Source organism: Theobroma cacao, chromosome 8 (assembly GCF_000208745.1).
Source record: "Theobroma cacao cultivar B97-61/B2 chromosome 8, Criollo_cocoa_genome_V2, whole genome shotgun sequence".
NCBI classification, from domain to species: Eukaryota; Viridiplantae; Streptophyta; class Magnoliopsida; order Malvales; family Malvaceae; genus Theobroma; species Theobroma cacao.
This window is the reverse complement of record NC_030857.1, coordinates 1,052,564-1,070,226: the sequence shown is the minus strand read 5'-3', so window position 1 is coordinate 1,070,226 and position 17,663 is coordinate 1,052,564. Positions and strand designations below refer to the sequence as shown.

Sequence of the window (17,663 nt, the reverse complement as noted above, 5' to 3'; positions counted from 1 at the left end):
GCATTTTGTATGTTTTTTCTTTATGTGCAAGAAATTCAAGCTTGAAGAATTTCTTGTCAAGAAAAAATCCTAGCAAAAGCATGGTGTGGTGCAACCAGTCTTTTAACTCAAGGCAAAGAGAAAACAGTAAGAAAAATAATTAGAACCAAGCAATAAGACTGTAAGAACTCACCATGGCTGGAATTTGGAGGTAGATTGATGTTGCAATGGTTTTAATTAGTAGTAACAGTTTCCAGTTAGCCGGCTAGCCAGGCTGATGAAGGAAGCAGACTGCAGGAAGCTAATAAGAACGCCCCAGGTTCAAAGAGTTCCGACTTCTTGACCGGAAAAAGGGTCGTAGAAGTATCCTTTTCTATCCACTCTTAATACAATAAATACAAAATTCATGAAAATATATGAACACAACAAACAGTAGAGACAGAATATGTAGCCTTGAGGATCAAGAAAGGCAACAGATCACCCTCGCCACAACCAGAACTCGAAGGCTTAAAGTTAGATGTGCAGTCCTCTATTTCCTCATCATTTTCCTTTACTTACATTCTGCAGTTGCGAATCTCTGGTTTTGGGCTGATAAGAAACTCGTGTAACAGCAATTCCACTCATGTATACTGTAGAACACATACGTCAATGGCGTCGCCCTGTATTTGCCTCATTTCTAGGTGGAATTGGATCGGTATTTCAGAACAAGGGTACCGTTCAAAGATGTTATTCACTGCCGCACTCTAGTAAAGAAGCCGTGCACATGTCATCCTTAAAAACCTTGACATGACAAAGCTTTCCGCCAGCCTCATCAGCAAAAGTAATCTTCCTTTCTTTGTGGATTACACGTTCAGAGGCAGCAGTATTATCCCCAGTCGATCTCTGCAAATCAAACCATGAAAATAATCAGCACAGCTCATGAAGCATACTGTCTTCCTGCTTTTACATGTTCTGCCATCCTCTCCATTTCCCACCCCCTCTATCCCAACTCACTGTGTTTCCTCTCAGCTTTGTTCTGCTTTTAGTAATATCAAAAGAGAAACATACCATGATTTTACAAAATCGGTTGCAGTCTCTTGCCATTATAGAAAGCCATTTTCTTGCAGTTTCTTCAACTTTTGTTGCATTTTCAAGGGCTTTTCTGACCTGCCAGAGTAGTAAAGTGTGGTTAGATATATAAACTTCATGCAGCTAACCAGATATGAACAGACTTATTTTAAAAGGTAATATGAACATTATTACTGACTTCAAAAGGGAAGAAACCACTGAAAAAAGAACCCTGACAAACTTATGTGTTAAAAGTTGTTCAGTGATAACCCAGTAAGGTCGTACAGTTACACACCTCATCAGCATTTTCTTCTGCAGAAGTGGCAGGAGAGGCTTCTGAGTGCAATTTCCCCTTCACAATGTCTTTCATAGACTTCAACTCTGTTGTGAGTTTAGTTGCTAAAGATTCAATATCCCGCATTTGTCTCTGTGAGAATGCTATTGCACTTTGTGAAAATCGTTGGACAGTGGAGGATGCAGTGCTAACACGTGGTGAACGTGAAGGATGAGTAACCTTGAGAATGCCCTTAGGGGGTGACCCTTTCTTATTATGTTTTTCTTTTCTCATGATTGACTTTGGGCTGACAGTGGCTCCATCTCTCCTGAACTGGTCAAGCCCTTGAGCTCTTAAAATCCTATGATTGGTCTGCTTCCCAAAATACAGCTTCCCCCTACATTCTGATAGTATTACAACCGTATTAATGTCAAATAGATATGGAATGCAAAAGGACAAAGTAGTCTCCATAAACAAAACAGGAATAGTTCAATAATAGTTTACAGCATTTGAATGCAAATAACTTAGTTTTGCTTCAATCTCCTTTGCAAATATTGAAATATATGAATTAACAAGTTTCTTGAATTTTCATCACCTTAAACAGGAAAACCTAATGGATACTTTAATAATTTTAAGGCCTAGTAGATATAAGATGCTTGAGAATATCAAGAAATCTCTTTTTGTCATTAGCCACAGTAATTTTCATGTTCCAAACGCTAACAAGTTGACTGCATAAAACATGAAAGAGAAGTAATATCGGTTGCAGTAGAATAATTCCATTTAAATAATACTTTTTCCCAGTTCACTTTTGCAGACAAAACATATGTTCCCAGAATTCTACTAGGCTACCACTAATTTGTTCCACAAATTATGATCAAGCAGTCGATTAATATTAATTAGCGAGTTTCATTATGAAGACCGTTTTAAAAAGCAGGGGATATAAGTTAGAATTCCAATCTAATGGCAACCTTTAGTAAACTTACGGTGTCGCTCATTATCATCCAACCCAGTTAACTCCATAGCCTGACAAAGCCTCTCTTGAGAGGTTGGAGAAATGGCCTGAAAGTCGAAGCATTTGGTTAGAAAAACCTTCAACAGAACAAAAGTAGAATTGACTTAAATCCAACATATTTTCCACACCTTTCTACTTGAGAGAAGCCTTTCAGGACGATGCTGCTGCTTCAATTGATGATAATCTTGAGGTCCTGCTGATGCATTAGGCTCATCAGAAGCATCAAAGGAATTGATTGCTCTGAAGGCAGATGACAGGGATTGCTTCCCTGCTGAAGGAGAATCAACAGAAACAGGTACTGAATGTTTCTCATGATTCAAGCATGATGAACTCCAATACAAGCTGTTTTCACTGGAAGGGCTGATGGCGACGTTTCTAAAATTAGAAGGCCAATCATGTGTAGTTCTACTCTCAAAGAAGCACCCACTGCCTTCATTGATATTTTCCGAGCATTGGAGGCTATTATCACTGTCCAACTCAGGCACTTCATTTTGGCCGTAAGTGCTTGTCTGCCAAGCCATCTTGTGCTCAGAAGAATTACTTTTGAAGCTGTCATGGAAATCAGGACAATGATCCTTTGGTGGAGACATTGACTCTGAGGAAATGTCATAGGGTAGCAGGTAGACAGTACCTTCTCTTCCAAATTCTGGTGAATCTGAACACTGATAACTGATTGTTTCTGGACTATCTACCTTTACAATCTCCGAACCAGAAAACCTGGCACCAAATTTACGATCAACATCTTCCATATAATCATAGGACAGCCCTTTCGAAACATGACAGACAGGTTCTTCTACGGGATACAACGGGACCCCTGTTTCCAAACCACAAGCAATGGTTGTCTCAGGAACTTGAATCAAACTATAACTGCTTGTCTGCCATGGCATCTCATGATTGGTAGAATTACTTTGGCAGCTATCATGAATGTCACAGCTATAATCCTTAGTTGGAGACATGGGTTCTGAGGAGACATCATAGGGAAGGGAATAGATAATATAATCTTCTTTCTTAAATTCTGATAAGTCCGAATACTCGTAGCTTATTATTTCTGGACTGTCTACCTTAATAATTTCCCAACCAGAAACCCCCACATCAAACTTGGACTCAAGATTTTCCACATATTCATAGGACACTTCATTAAGAGAACAGTATTGAGGTTCTTTTGTAGGATTAGGCACCTCAGTCACCAGAATTTGTACATTAGTAGTTTCAGGAACCTCATTAGATACGGTAACAAAATAATCCACTTGTTCACTGCAACTAAAGTCAGAAACAGAGGAATCACTGAAAATGGTTTGGCCCGAGTAACCAGACTCAGGAACCTCAACTTTAACATCAATAGGCGCAGGCCAATTCCCATTTGGTTGCTGGAAATCTTCACCGCTATTAACCTGCTGAGATTTAACTGCAGACATGGCATTAGGAGATGAAGCAGAGACTCTCTTCCTCAAACACTTCTTCTTACTCTTCATATTGTTGGACAGTTTAGATTTCCAACTGATGATAGGCTCCTCAAGATCATATTCATCATCCTTGTGCTGACAGTTAGGAAATTCATTTTTCGCACTAGACCAAGTTTCCACGGTTTCCTCATTTAAACCAACAGAGTTCAAGCGTTTCCTTTTCTTTGTTTTGCATTTCTTCTGAATCTGTTTCAGCGTCATATTGCCAAAGCTAAGATCATCCAGGTCATTATTTCCTCCCCCGCCGTCATTGTTGCAGTTAAAATCAGATGCTTCAGGTTCAGTTTTGATTTTTATACCTCTCACCAAAGGTGAGTCTGGGCCTTCCACCTTGACCACACAACATTTTGTTGGCGAGCTCTCCAAGTCATCCCTTAGGTGGATTTTTGGAACTTGATTATGATAGATGGCGTCCCTTAAATTCAATATTTCCTTGATTTCCTTAAATTTGAGTGTTGGTCGCCCATGGGTATCCACATTTATGAACTTTGCGACTAAGCCACCCTTAATTGCCTGGATAAAGTGCAAATGGGTCGAGCTCCTTAACTCCATTAGATTCAACACTGGACTTAAATGCTTGTCTGCATTTTGTAAAATATTCCTTTCTTCAGAAACTACTCATAATTAAACAAAGCACGAACTTTTTTTTTTTTTTGAGAGTCACAAAGCACTAATTACATGATAAGATAAAACAATGCTAGTCTAGCTTTTCTACGAGAAAATAGAAATCCCCATTTCTCCAATCCACACACCCCACACACAAAGGAAAAAAGCAATAAATTTAAGGTCGAACACTGAGAACCCCTTATTTCAGATGAACAAGGAAACAAATTAATAATAAGAAACCAGAAATTAAAAAACAGCAAGTTACACATATTATATCAAATTCTTCTTCATCTGCCAAAACATTGGAAGCAATATTGGAATAACTCAAAATTACACCAGAAACTTCTTACTGTTTGTTTTCTCTCCCTTTCAACCAACTTTCGAGTGGTAAGGTAGTGCTAGAAACAACTTCTGAGCACAAGAATGTCGCGACAGGCAAAACAAAACTTCAAATGTAAAAGAAAATATGCTCAATGCTGCTTCCTATGATCCTATCTTTGAGTAAATTTTGACAATGTCGACAATCCAAGAACAACCAAACTGTGCACTGTTAATTCCATTGGCAAGACCGCCAACGGCTCATGGGACTAAGCGACGCGTGAGCTAATAATGCCAAAAACAATGTGCTGCTCATTTCAGAAGGCACAATTTCACAAAATCAAACGATTTACTCCTTACCGACATTAATCGTATAAGTATTAAACAAACTAAATGAATAACAAAAGCCAGTAAACTATTGAGCTCTTCTCCTGGCTTACTGATACTAATTACTTATGCTAAATCTGATTTAGAACTGATACCAGAACTAGCGAACAATGTCTGAAACAGACAAGTAAGATCTAAAATTTCCAGATCTAGTTATCGTTAAACGGTTGAAATGCGGTTTACAAATCTAGGCAGTCAAATCCAACAGGAAAAAATAAAAAGAAAATCGAGCATCAACTCACCTGAAATTGGAGACTTTCCTACCCGGAGAAAGAGACGGGGAGAAAACGACGAGAGGCTGGTGAAATTGCGATTTCGAATTAGTTTGAGTGAACAAAAATAAAATGATAGGGCTCGCTTGTGAAATAAAATGGGATTTATCGTTTATGATCTCGCGCCAAATTGTTGGTGGCGGGAACTCAAAATGAGCGCGAAGCCTCGAGTGGATCTTTGACGAAATGAAATCGGAAAAAGGCTGGGTTTGCGTACGTCACGCGCGTATGATATCTTGAAGTCGTGATTGCAACATGTACCGTTCGATCTGATGGTGATATTAGATATTCGCCACGTCATTAATCGTACGTAAATTTAGGCAACTGGGCTCACCCACTCTGAATCTCCTTACGTGGCCGGGTTACGGCAATATTGGGTTCTAGGCTCCTGACCCATTATAATTAGTTTCTTATCCTTTTTATTTTATTTTATTTCTTTTTCTTTGGAAGACTTAACCAATATTTGCTTGGAGTGATAACATTTTAAAATGAATGAAAAAAGATAGGTAAGTTAAAAAAAACATGAAAGGAATAATCATAATTATAAATGGAGGTCAGCGAGTCTTGAACGGGTGTTTAACTCAAATTTATTGTGGTTTTGAATTATTATAAATAGATTTTAGATAAAAAATTACTCCTTGATATAGTTTTGAATAAAATTTAAATTTGAGAGTTAAGATACTCGCTACTTGAAACCGTTTATATATTAATCAACTTGGGTGTGGGTATTAAAATTAAAAACCGTTTAATACTCGTCGAGAGAGGAAGATAAAAGCTTCCTTATGAAATTCTTTAAAAGGAAAACGGAAGAATAAAAAGTTTATAGAAGAGTAATAAGAAATGAAGCAACCATGTGCATTCTTTAGTACTAAAGGGAATATGAATGAGAAATCAAAGGTTGGTAGATTTGCTAATATTCATTTCTTTCATAAGTGAAGATAATATAAGACGAAAGGGAACAAAAAGCAAGTAGCTATAAGCCGAAAACCCTTCATTATAACAGCAAATGATGCCTCCCTTCCATTTTTTAGTATAAGGATATATGTAAGTGATTAGTGGGAAAATTTTGATAAATTTGTACTTTTTTTATTATCATACTATTTATTTTAATAAAAAACAAATATTTTTAATTCATCATATATGTTAATATTTTATCAATTTACATTCAAATTTTTACAAATATATATAGATATATATATGTGTATGTTTTGTGTGTGTGTACACACATACGTGTGTAACAATACAAATTTCATTATCGAAATAACGAAATTCAAGATTTTTCGGAAAAAGGAATAAGGTTACAATAAGGGGCCCATTGGTCTGCGTCATAAGCTTGTGTCAAGGCTCTAATTTACATCATCGGTAGCCCACAGAAAAGCCCAAGGTCCAAATTGAGGACTCGAGCTGTCAAGCTGCAAAGGTGCGCCGAAAAATAAAATTTTCTGGATAGCAAAATTACAAAAGACAAGGAAAAAAGGAAGAAAAAAACCCTCGACATTTCCATCAAGGCACCAGCCTCTCCCGATTGTCTCGGTTCCTTGTACCTCCCGTAAGAAATGAAGGCGTCTTTGAAAGGCAGATACACGAATGACAAGAGCACTGCCGCCGCTACTATCGCCGTCGGCGCTGGGGATGTCAAGCTACGCGCCTCCATGACTGACGCCACTGTCGTCAATGGTCCCAGCCTGAACGGTTTGACTTTATCAGTTGAAAAACCCGGGTTCTTCATCGTCGACTATGACGTCCCCAGGAAGGTACGTTTAAATTGAAAACTATGCTAGTACTACGTCTTTAATTTATCACTGACTTGTTAGTTATTTGATTTTTTGTATTGTTTCTTTTGGGGGCAGGATTTTCGGTTTCAGTTTATGAACACGGTTAGGGTTGTGGAGAAGCCGTTGAAGCTTACTTACATTCACAGCAGAGGGGATAACCGGACGGTGGTGGACGGGGCACTCGCGTTCGATTCTGCTAACAAGTTGTCAGCTAATTACATGCTTGGTACGAGGAATTGTAAGCTCAAGTACAGCTACGTGCACGGAGGGGTCACTACTTTCGAACCGTGTTATGATTTGGGGAAGAATGCGTGGGATTTTGGAATTTCGAAGAGAGTATACGACGATGTTTTTAAGGCGACGTATCAGACATGGAGCAGGGACTTGGCTTTGGAGTGGTCGAGAAATTCCAAGTTTAATGGGACTTTTAAGGTAACTAACTAGATAATTTTTTCTTTATTATTTGTTTGATTATTTTATTGAAATTTGAGTGTTTCCATTGCACATTATCTCGTGGGTACTCTTTGGGTTATGCATGGGTACAGTGTAGTATAGTATTGAAATCAAAATCTACCATTCCTATTCTAAGATTGGGTTTTCAATCTGACTTGACTGATTAATCTAACTCTTGCACTTGGTAAAAAAATTTCTAAGTGACTGATATGGTTGTGGAATTATAGTTTTAAAGGGCAGAAGTGAATTAAAGTTCATAAGATAACTTGTCATTTTTCAGCAAAGAATTTGGTGGGAGTGAACTATTTATGTCTTATGAGGATTAGAGGGATTGTTCAATAAATTGAGTGTAAAAAGGAAAAGTGAAGCCTAAGAAGTTTGAGAACACATTTGCTGCGAGAGGGTGTTTTACTAAAACATGGATACCTGGTGTGGTTCTGAGGAAGATAAATGGATAACTGTGGCCTCAAGTTACATCCCGCAATCAGGAGAAACTTTTCCCTTTTGTTGATTCAGTCTTCTATTGTTTGAAGAGGATGTAGAATCTAGTCGTTGCAACTCACTTCTGGAATGCTGCTTGAAATGTTTGAGAAGACCTTGGAGCAAGCAAGGCTTTGGATTGCTTGATCATATTGCTTATGTCTTTTCTGTATATGCATGTTATTTCTATTATTTAAGCCAGGGCCCTCTTTTTAATGACCAGGCATTTAGAGGTTGAAATAAAATGCCAGCATATCTTATTTTACTTCTAACTCATTAAATAATGATGTCAAACGATGAAGGTAGGTCATGTTGATTTAAGGCAGAGACATTGGTGTTTTTTGGGAGGATACTTGTGTGGATGCATTCTTTATACTGCATCAGGTTGAACTAGTACTTTTCTTAGTCCAAGGAGATTGTAGATGATATGTTGCTGTATGTTAAGGAGTGGATGTCTTGTAAAAGGGACCATCCTATATGGAGACATATGAGAGGGTTTTTTGTGGTGACGAGAGACAAGGGTTCCAAATAAGGTTGCTTCCTTTGCTTGGGAGACTACATGGGAATGAATTTCGACTATTGGTAACAATCCAAAACGGGGCAAAATTTTGGCTAATGAAATATGTTCTATACAAGGCAGTTGTGTAATCAATTAATAATCTTCTTCTTACTTGCCTTGGTGGGTTAGCTTTGGCCTTCAGCTTCTGCAATGTTAGGCATTCCTTGGTGACGGCTGGTTCAACTGAAGAGGCTTGGAAAGGTGTAACTTCTTGTACAGATCGGAGAAAAGCTGTAGATTTGATCCCTCTTTTTATTGTTTGGTTGTTGTGAAGAGAAAGAAATGGAAGAGCAAATGAAGGGGAAGAATTACTCATTTGGAAAGCTCTTAGATAAGTGGTTTTACACGGTTTAATTTTGGTATTATTGGCAGTAATCAATAGACAGTCAAGATGGTATGGATTTCATAGATCTCTTTCTTCAGAAATTAACTTGGTGTCTCTTTTGTGATTTTGTTTCTTCATCTGTCGAAAAAAAAAAAACAGGGAAAAGAAATGGAGGTAAAAGACCTATTGTGCTGATATGATTATGAAATTTGCTAAAATTATTTGTGTTTCATAAACATGGTATGTTAGGTGTGATGTGTTAGTTAGAAATGAAGCTTTGATGTCTTGATACAATTTGTTTGATATAAGGTACTTTAAGCCTTGCCTGAGATGATTTCTAATCATCATCCTATTTGTTTTTTTTTTTCCAGATTTCTGCATCCATCAACCTGGCTGAAGAATCTAAGATCCCCAAAATTATTGCTGAGAGTACTTGGGATTTGGAAATGTGATTTATTGTTCACCAATCTTATCCATTTGCATGTTTGAATTATATACATTTCGACAAACAGCTTATTGCAAGCTGTCTATTCAATAGTGTTTCAAAACATAGTTTTGCTCCTGATTTACCATCTATAATGGGCTGATTACTTTGTTTCGATGGCTGCACCAATCTTGTACTGCTCATTTATCAATTTTGAATATCAGGTCCCCATTCTTGCAATACCTTAGTATTTTCTTAGCTTTGTCCTCCCCTTTTATGATGAGAACATGCCAGTCTTTGAATCAGAAACAGAGATGCGGAAAGATACTTTTATTTACAGTGGCATTTTGGGTTATGAAGTGTAGAAGAAAAGCATGCAAATTTTGATCTTCTGGGGTTCTGAATGGATGGACAAATATGAAGGCCTTGGTACCCAGGAAGCCTTGAATGTATTATCAGATAAAGCCTATCTGCTTTGTTGGGATGTTGCTATAGATTTCGGGCTTCGCTTATAGCTTCCTTGAAGCGGTAGAAGGCTTCTTATGGGCCATTAAGCCCAATCAAGATAATCCGACATTCGAAAACATTTTAAGTACAGCAATTACTAGGCCAATTTCCCGCAAAGTGGTAAAAGCGTAATTTTCCTAATTTTAACCCCTTTGTCAGTAAAGCGAAAAGGCCAACCGCTTCTGTTCCCGCGCCAAAGCAACAAAATTTTCCAAACCAAATCGCGCCCTCGCCAATTGCCCTCCAAATGTTTGAAAACATTTGCCGCCTTCCAGTTTCCAATTTTGCAACGAGCCAGTCTGGATCCACAGTCCTCAATATTTCGGCATTTCCATATCAATAAACAAAATCCATACTCTCTCTCCTCCGCCTACGTCCAGAAGAAAAAGAGAGCCGTAGAGATGGACAGCGACGAGGATCTAGAACTTGCTTCACCGTCCGACAGGCCAGCTTCTCCTGTTCCTGGGAGAAAGTTGAAACGATTGAAGAAGGTCAAAACGGTTGCTGAGAATCAGTCTCAATATGAAGAACTAGATTTCGATGTATTCGACGGCCAAGCTATTGAGGAACCGAGATCGGGATCTAGGTCGGGGTTCGAGGGTTCCGACGAGGAAGATGAATTGAGTTCCAGCTTTGCTGAGTTGCCTGTCGAGGAAAAGGAGTCTGTTGCTAAGCGGACGTTAGATTTTGATTCCCTGACCGAGGAAGTTGATGGAGGTGGTGAAGATCAGAGCCGAGAGATGGAAATTAGGGATTCGGAAAGGGAGGAGTCAGAAAAGAAACGGCCTAGTTTGGATGAATTAGAGAATAGAGAGAAGAAAAAGAAAAAGAGAGTCAAAGGCGATGGTGATGAGGAGATGCCCTTGTTACCAGAAAGAAGAACATCGAAGGTATGAAGAAATATTTTCTTTAATTTTAGAATACAAATAACAATTTAACATAGTCTTTATATATATATAACTTACTTGTATGCTGATTTTTGGTTGCCGTGGTCTTTTTTAAAGGAAAGAAGAGAACATCTTGCCCAACTTCGTGCTGAATCTCAGAGACTACTACGGGGTATTGTAAACAAGCATGGGTTTCTGTAAACACACATAATTGATTTAAATTAGTCATTTTTTAATTCTTGAATTATGTATTACTTTGGGATAGAAACTAGAGATGCTGCATTTAAACCAGCACCATTGGTTCAAAAACCCATATCATCAGTTTTGGAGAAGATTCGGCGAAGAAAGCTTGAGGTTTCAAAAAAGTGAGTAGTTAACTTTTTATTTTGCCCCTCTATATTTTTATGTGTTTGCCAATTTATAGATGGTTATGCTAAGGCGTCACGTTTCCCAGGACATATTTTGTTGTTGATGATCATGATGGTTTTTCGAACAAGGATATGGTAGAGTTTGTCACTAATGAGGGGAGCGGCAATGATGAGGCTGTGGAAGTTGGAAGTGAGAAGGGAATTGCAAATCATGGGATTTCAGATACCTTGTCTGCTGATGAAATAAAAAGTGTTGCAAATGTCTCAAGTCATGAAAAACTTTCACCAGAGATGGTGAGTTATTCATGTTGTGTTTCAATAATGGATCTGATTATTGCACATCAGGAATTATTTACATTTCATGAGTTTAAAATTTACAAACAGTTTTCTGGTAGATGGCAAGCTTCAATTACACGTTTATGAGCTTGCATCCTTTTGAAGTTGGGGAATGATGTTTCTCCTGAGCAAGATGGCAAACTTGATCTGCCATTCTATATTTTTGGATTTGAAATAACATGACATTATTTTCACACAATATTTGGTTGTCATATTTCCATCTGAATATGGTGCCTAGTGTATGCTTTCACTGTTTTTTTAATGGCCATGGAAGGCTAATTCCTTGTGGCAATTGGGGTTGCCATGAGATTATCAGTCTGATAATTCAGGTCACATGAGTTTTTGCATTATGTTGAGGTAGACTTGTATGTGTTCTGATGGTAGCACCTGGTACATTACAGGCTGTTGATGAGGAGCCTGAACAAGCATTTCGAGCTCCTATAGATGATACTCAGGTTTCTTTTCTCCCTCTCACATCTCATTGGTTGAAGAAGTGCCACTTATGGATGAAATTCTAATTGCTTGTCTCTTTGCATATTGTAGGATCTATTTTCTGATTCCCAAACAAGTGACTCTAAAGATGATTTCGCAGAGGAGACCCCTAAGAGCCCTTTAGAAGAAGTTCTGGCACCATCCCTGCTTGCTCTGAACTTAAAGCTCGACTCTGCTCCTCCTGATGACATGTAAGTCTTATACTTTCTTTTATTTGTTTTTACAATGATATCATTTATTTTTACTGGTCTTATCATCTAGATTCATAGCAGCATTAATCCTCAGGATAGTGCTTTTGTGCGGAAGCTTTTTTACAGTATTTGTATGACAACTCCATCTATCAGCTTCTATCACATATTTCAAGGTTCTTTTTAGTTACTTTAATTGTTTAGTCATCGGAACAAGTGTAGCATTTTTTTTGCAGTTACTTTTATGTTTATACATGAGAATTTGCTAGGAATTGGAATGAATTTGTCATATGTGCAAAATTGTATTGATTATATCTTGTAAAAGTGAATCAATGGTTGCCTTATATAAATTTTGTTTGCTCTAATCTATACAGTTTGTCACCTTGTTTGTTGTAGTTCATCTGATGAGGAGGACAATGACAAGGAGAACGTTGATCCACAACCACATGGATCTGTTGATTTGTCTCCAGTGCCTAATGGTGATCCTGTTAAAGCATTTATTGATCAAGAAGCTGAAGAAGAAGATGACAGTGATAATGACTTACTTCCCTTCCAGGATGATGACAATGAAGAAGATGAAGATAGTGAAGATTTAGAGGAACTTAGAGATATGATAGCAACTACATATGAAGAAAAGCAAAGTGATATTGAAAAGCGCATGGAACTCCATCAGAAGTTGTTTGACCGACAGGATGCTGCTAAAACAGAGAACTTATTGCGGAGATGGGGTCCGAAGCAGAGAGAAACAACCTTGCTTGATGAGGAAGGATTTGAGGAAGACGATGAGTCTGTAGAAGAGGAAGAGGATTTTGTTGAAACTACAGAAGATTTACCTCCGATAAATTTGCACATGCATATAAAAAAGATAAAGGAAATGATACCACATATGTTTACAGATAAAGATGACATGTATATATCATCTGATGATGAGGAAGTGGAAAAAAAGCTTGCTGAACAGTGCTTGTCTGAGAAAGCTGTGAGTTATTAGTAGTTTTAGATTTGGGCATGAATAACATTTTTCTGGTCATATTTATGTATCTTTTGTTTCTTTATTGCTCTGATTATGAGATAGCAACTAAATAAAGTGACATGGAACAGAATCAGCAGGCTGAGCTCTTGCCACCAACTGCGGATGCAAGGTCCAAAGAACTCTTTGGTTATATAAAGAAAGTGAATAATATGCCTGACCCCAGAAGAAAAGCCAAACCATCAAGTAAGATTCTTATCAATGAATGTCTTGATAAGCTATTCGCATTTCCCCAGCTGAGGTTGTTTTGCTATAAATATAAATAACATTTCCTTGTCATCACCATTATTCTTGTTTTTGGCAGCCATTTCTAATATGCTGTTCATGGGAAAAAAAGGGAATGCGTCCTCAAAGGTAAACTAGTTTGCAATCTTTTTGGATTTTGAGTCTGTTGGCATTTATTATAAGAAACTCTGATGACTTGAATAAAGTGGTATTTAGTATAGGAAAAGGAGCCTCTAATGGTATTATATTTCAGCATGCCTAATCTAATAACTTATTTGGCCTTGACTTTACACCAAGATTTTGCTGGATAACTGTGCTTCATGCACATTCTGTGTTTCTGTTTGACACGTCCCTTCACTAACTAAATGAATCTCAGCTCCTTATGCTTGCTTCTTTGGCTTCTCATATAATTTAGCATCTAGTTTGACTTCTATCTGGGGCTATTCAAGCTCTTTCCTTTATCAACCTGATATGGTTTCTCCTTTTTATCTTAGGCATGATAGGGTCCTCTATTTTACATCTTAGGCATAATAGGATTTTAGTCATCTTTTCCTTTTGTGACCGTATGTATCTATATAGATGAGTAGGACATTGTGGAATGAGATTTCAATTTCTGAGACAACTAAGTTTAACTTGGTCCTTGGTAAATATTGCAGTCATCTTTCATAGGTCGGGGGTCAAACTGTTCTATATCATCATCTCGCAAGCATGGATCAGGCATCTTGCGTTCTTTTGTATTTGAACGTGAAGACAGTAATAGCAGAAGCACAACCTCAGTTGCAGAAAATTCTTCTGATCTGGTAAGCTTAATTACAGCAAGTTTTCTAGCTTATCTTCATTTTCCTTAAAGTATCCATGGTTTTTGACATGGTTATGGAAGTTTGACACTTCAAACATACGGATAAACTTAGAAAAATCCAACGTTATTCATGTTGGACACATACCTATATCTGGCACTCACCTCTTGAGTGCAAGTAACATAGGTTATAATCCCTAAACATTTGTTTGCTAATTGCTATAGTTGTGCTGCCATTGAATTTCTTGATATTAGACTACTAAAAATGTCTTTGTTTTACATATGCAGGTCCAAAGGGAGCATCGTCCAACCAAAACTGCATCAGCCAAGTTTACTAACTCACAAATCAAATCAACTCCTCAGCCTAGAAAAGATGAAATGGAAACGAGTTCACGTGCTCAGTTGCTGGAAATATTAAGGCGTTCCTCATTGCAAATGAGTCACAGCACTCGTAATAGTATTGTTGGCCACACTGAATCCATATTTGCTGCATTCAAGTTGGAAAAGAAATCAGTAGATAATAAAGCCAATGTATCAATGAAAACTCTCTAAAGATTATTCTAGATTGAACTTATGATTATCCAATGCGAATTGCATTCTTCTGCCAATGCTTAGTTTCTCTCTAGATGGTTGTATTTACGTTATCTTTGCTAAAGTTGGCACTGTCCTGATGTCATTTGGATAAGCCTAATCTTTTAGAAAGAAGAAAAAGTTCTATAAAAAGGATGTAGTTTTCTGTCTGGTTAAACGGGAACCAATTGATGATGCTTTTGCTTTGATGGCCTCCCCAGCAAATGGGGACAGTGACGAAACGCTGCGTTTTCTAGGGGCCCAAACCCGATCCAAAATAGTCAAACGTCCTCCAATTATTGGTTCTTTTAAGCAACGTGTCGTGTTGCGATTGGGTCTCAACAAAATTACAGGTAAGTTAACCTGACTGAATCATTCTTTTTAGATATGTTCTTTTATTTACCGGAGTGATTTTTTTTTTGCCTGGAAATCCGAATTTCTTGCCCTAACTCGTCGTACATAGGACAAGCCCAGGTCAAAACGTTAGAACAGTTGTGTCTTTTGCTTCCTTTTCTCTCCAATCTTTCCCAACATCAGATTCATCAAATCTAACATAGATTCCAGCCGAAATTCTCCAAACCAGATCCGAAAAACACAACTAAGATCTGCAATTCAGACAGGGTTTGATTTATAATGGCAAAACATTGAATCGGAAAGTGTTTCAAGCTTCTTCCTTCTAATGGCAAATCCCCTCCAAGGCAAGTTTCTTCTCGTCCTTTTTCTTTTCATGTTTACTTCTCCACCACTTTCTGTAGTTTTCGTAAACGCTAACTCCCTCTCAATCCAAAACGAGCACGGACATGATCAGATTCCTGAAACTAAGAGTTCACGTGATTCTAATCACCAGGAAGTTTTATTACATAAGCTTGAAGAATTAGTAAGAAATCTTAGTGAAGTAGTTTCTAGATTAGAATCGAAATTATCAGAGTCTTCAAAAGTTGATGACAGGCATAGTGTTGAGAGTTCAAGATCAGGTTTTGGAAAGAAAGATGAAATTAGCCAGCGAAAATATGATGGGAAAGCACCCATTCAAGAGATTGAAGTTAGAGATGGGGAAAGAGGGAGGGCTGTTTCAGTTACTACGTTCAGTCCGTTTTGGTCTGAGAGGTTTCAATTCATGTCAGCTGTGAAGTTAGATTCTGATGCAACGTGTATAAACGTTTTGCCCTTTCGTGATTACGAGGGGCTTAGCAAGTATGTTGCCATTGGGGATGACAGAGGAACGGTTTATGTGTTTTTAAGAAATGGGGATGTTGTGGCGGAGTTTTATACCAGGTGCGACTCGCCAATTATGGCAATGGTTTCATACATGTCCGTTTACAAGAATGAGAGTGTTGTTGTTACAGGACATAAAAACGGTGTGATCATGGTACATAGAATTTATGAAGGATTAAATGGAGAAGAGTCAGGTTCACCTGTAATGGAAACTGTTGGTAAATTTGTGGCTGCTGATAGTGGGGAAGATGGGTTGCCAATAACTACATTGGAAGTTCATTATGTTGGAAGAATGAGGTATATTTTGTCTACGGATCTTAGCGGGAAAATCAGGGTTTTTAGAGAAAATGGATCACTTTATGGTTCTGCCATGCCAACAAGTAGGCCACTTGTGTTCTTGAAGCAAAGGCTTTTATTCTTGACACAGACTGGTGCTGGTTCACTGGATTTGCGAAGCATGAAAATAAAAGAATCAGAATGTGAAGGGTTGAATCATTCTCTTGCTCTGAACTATGTCTTTGATCCCACAGAGCGGTCTAAAGCGTATGGTTGTACATCAGATGGTGATTTGATTCATGTTTTGCTGTTGGGGGATATTATGAACTTCAAGTGCAGGGTTAGGTCCAAGAAAAAGTTGGAATTGCGTCAGCCTCTTGCCTTTCAGGCTATTAAGGGATATTTGCTTATTGTTGATCAAGAAAAGGTTTTTGTGTATAATGTTTCTACCCTGCATTATGTTAGGGCTGGTTCTCCACGACTTCTTTTCTCTGCCAGTTTGGATGAGATCAGGTCATCCTTTTTAACTTACCGAGGGATGGATATAAATAATGAGAGAAGACAGGTGATGCCCGTAATCGCCAGTGATCGGGAAAAGCTTGTCGTTCTTGGCCTTGGAGGGGAGTATGTGGGTATGTATCGCTCTAATCTCCCTGTTTTGAAAGGGGAATCCAATATGATGCTATGGACTAGCCCCGTGCTGTTTTTCATACTTTTCCTGTTTGGGGCATGGCAATTCTTTGCGAAGAAGAAAGAAGCACTTACTTCATGGGGACCTGATGACCCTTTTAGCTCCACATCAGCTGCAAACGGGCCTCCACTAGTATCAAGCACAGGAGACAGGTCTTTTATAGATTCATCTTCAAGAGGTGCTGTTGATATTGACTTGAGGAGCAGTGGTCTTAGAGGTCGAAGGTATGGATCTCCTACTCGATATCCAGCTGGAGCTCCCAGTTCTTTCGGGCCAAATGCTGCTGATCCCAGCTCTCGACCTGCTTCTGTGGATCCCAACTACAGATCCGCCCCAGAGCTAAAATTTAGGGGTTCAGCCCTGGAATCTACCGGCTTCTCTAAAAGAAGGGAGAGTTTATTTGTGAACAGCCAAGTTGTGGATGACAACAGTTAACTTTTTAAAACCAGTTGTGCTCAGCTTCTACTTCAGGGAGGGCAGGGGGAGTTTCTTTTAGATTGTCCTTTGGCTGTCATAAGATATTATGAAGCCATTTGAACCCCGCCATGTTGTAATTTTAATCTTTAGTGACATAAACAAAGAATAAATGCCAAAAATTTCAAGCATTATCCTTTTTGAAAGAGGTTCAAATTTCTGCCTGTTCTCTCCTATCATTTGTCCCTAACTTTAAACTGCAGATGATGTGCCTGTGACTTTTGTTTCAAGGACTAA

The 17,663-nt window shown here is 38.2% G+C and overlaps 4 protein-coding genes across 4 annotated transcripts; 3 read left to right on the top strand and 1 right to left on the bottom strand.

Moving 5' to 3' along the window:
* On the bottom strand, positions 175–5,488 carry LOC18591362. The gene is made up of 6 exons (XM_007017439.2): positions 5,329–5,488; positions 2,441–4,356; positions 2,284–2,359; positions 1,322–1,704; positions 1,027–1,125; positions 175–861 (listed from the first exon to the last, which is right to left on the bottom strand). Exons 2-6 carry the CDS (start codon positions 4,325–4,327, stop codon positions 706–708), a joined length of 2,601 nt encoding a protein of 866 aa, XP_007017501.2. The 5' UTR covers positions 4,328–4,356; positions 5,329–5,488; the 3' UTR covers positions 175–705.
* On the top strand, positions 6,785–9,560 carry LOC18591361 (outer envelope pore protein 24A, chloroplastic). Its single transcript, XM_007017438.2, has 3 exons — positions 6,785–7,112; positions 7,209–7,565; positions 9,322–9,560. Exons 1-3 carry the CDS (start codon positions 6,915–6,917, stop codon positions 9,400–9,402), a joined length of 636 nt encoding a protein of 211 aa, XP_007017500.2. The 5' UTR covers positions 6,785–6,914; the 3' UTR covers positions 9,403–9,560.
* On the top strand, positions 9,694–14,825 carry LOC18591360 (DNA ligase 1). The gene is made up of 11 exons (XM_007017435.2): positions 9,694–10,771; positions 10,886–10,940; positions 11,034–11,133; positions 11,223–11,430; positions 11,874–11,927; positions 12,016–12,155; positions 12,549–13,128; positions 13,251–13,365; positions 13,484–13,533; positions 14,061–14,204; positions 14,489–14,825. Exons 1-11 carry the CDS (start codon positions 10,283–10,285, stop codon positions 14,750–14,752), a joined length of 2,199 nt encoding a protein of 732 aa, XP_007017497.2. The 5' UTR covers positions 9,694–10,282; the 3' UTR covers positions 14,753–14,825.
* Positions 15,189–17,586, top strand: LOC18591359 (uncharacterized membrane protein At1g75140). Its single transcript, XM_007017434.2, has one exon. The coding sequence runs from the start codon at positions 15,450–15,452 to the stop codon at positions 17,385–17,387; it is 1,938 nt and encodes a 645-aa protein (XP_007017496.2). The 5' UTR covers positions 15,189–15,449; the 3' UTR covers positions 17,388–17,586.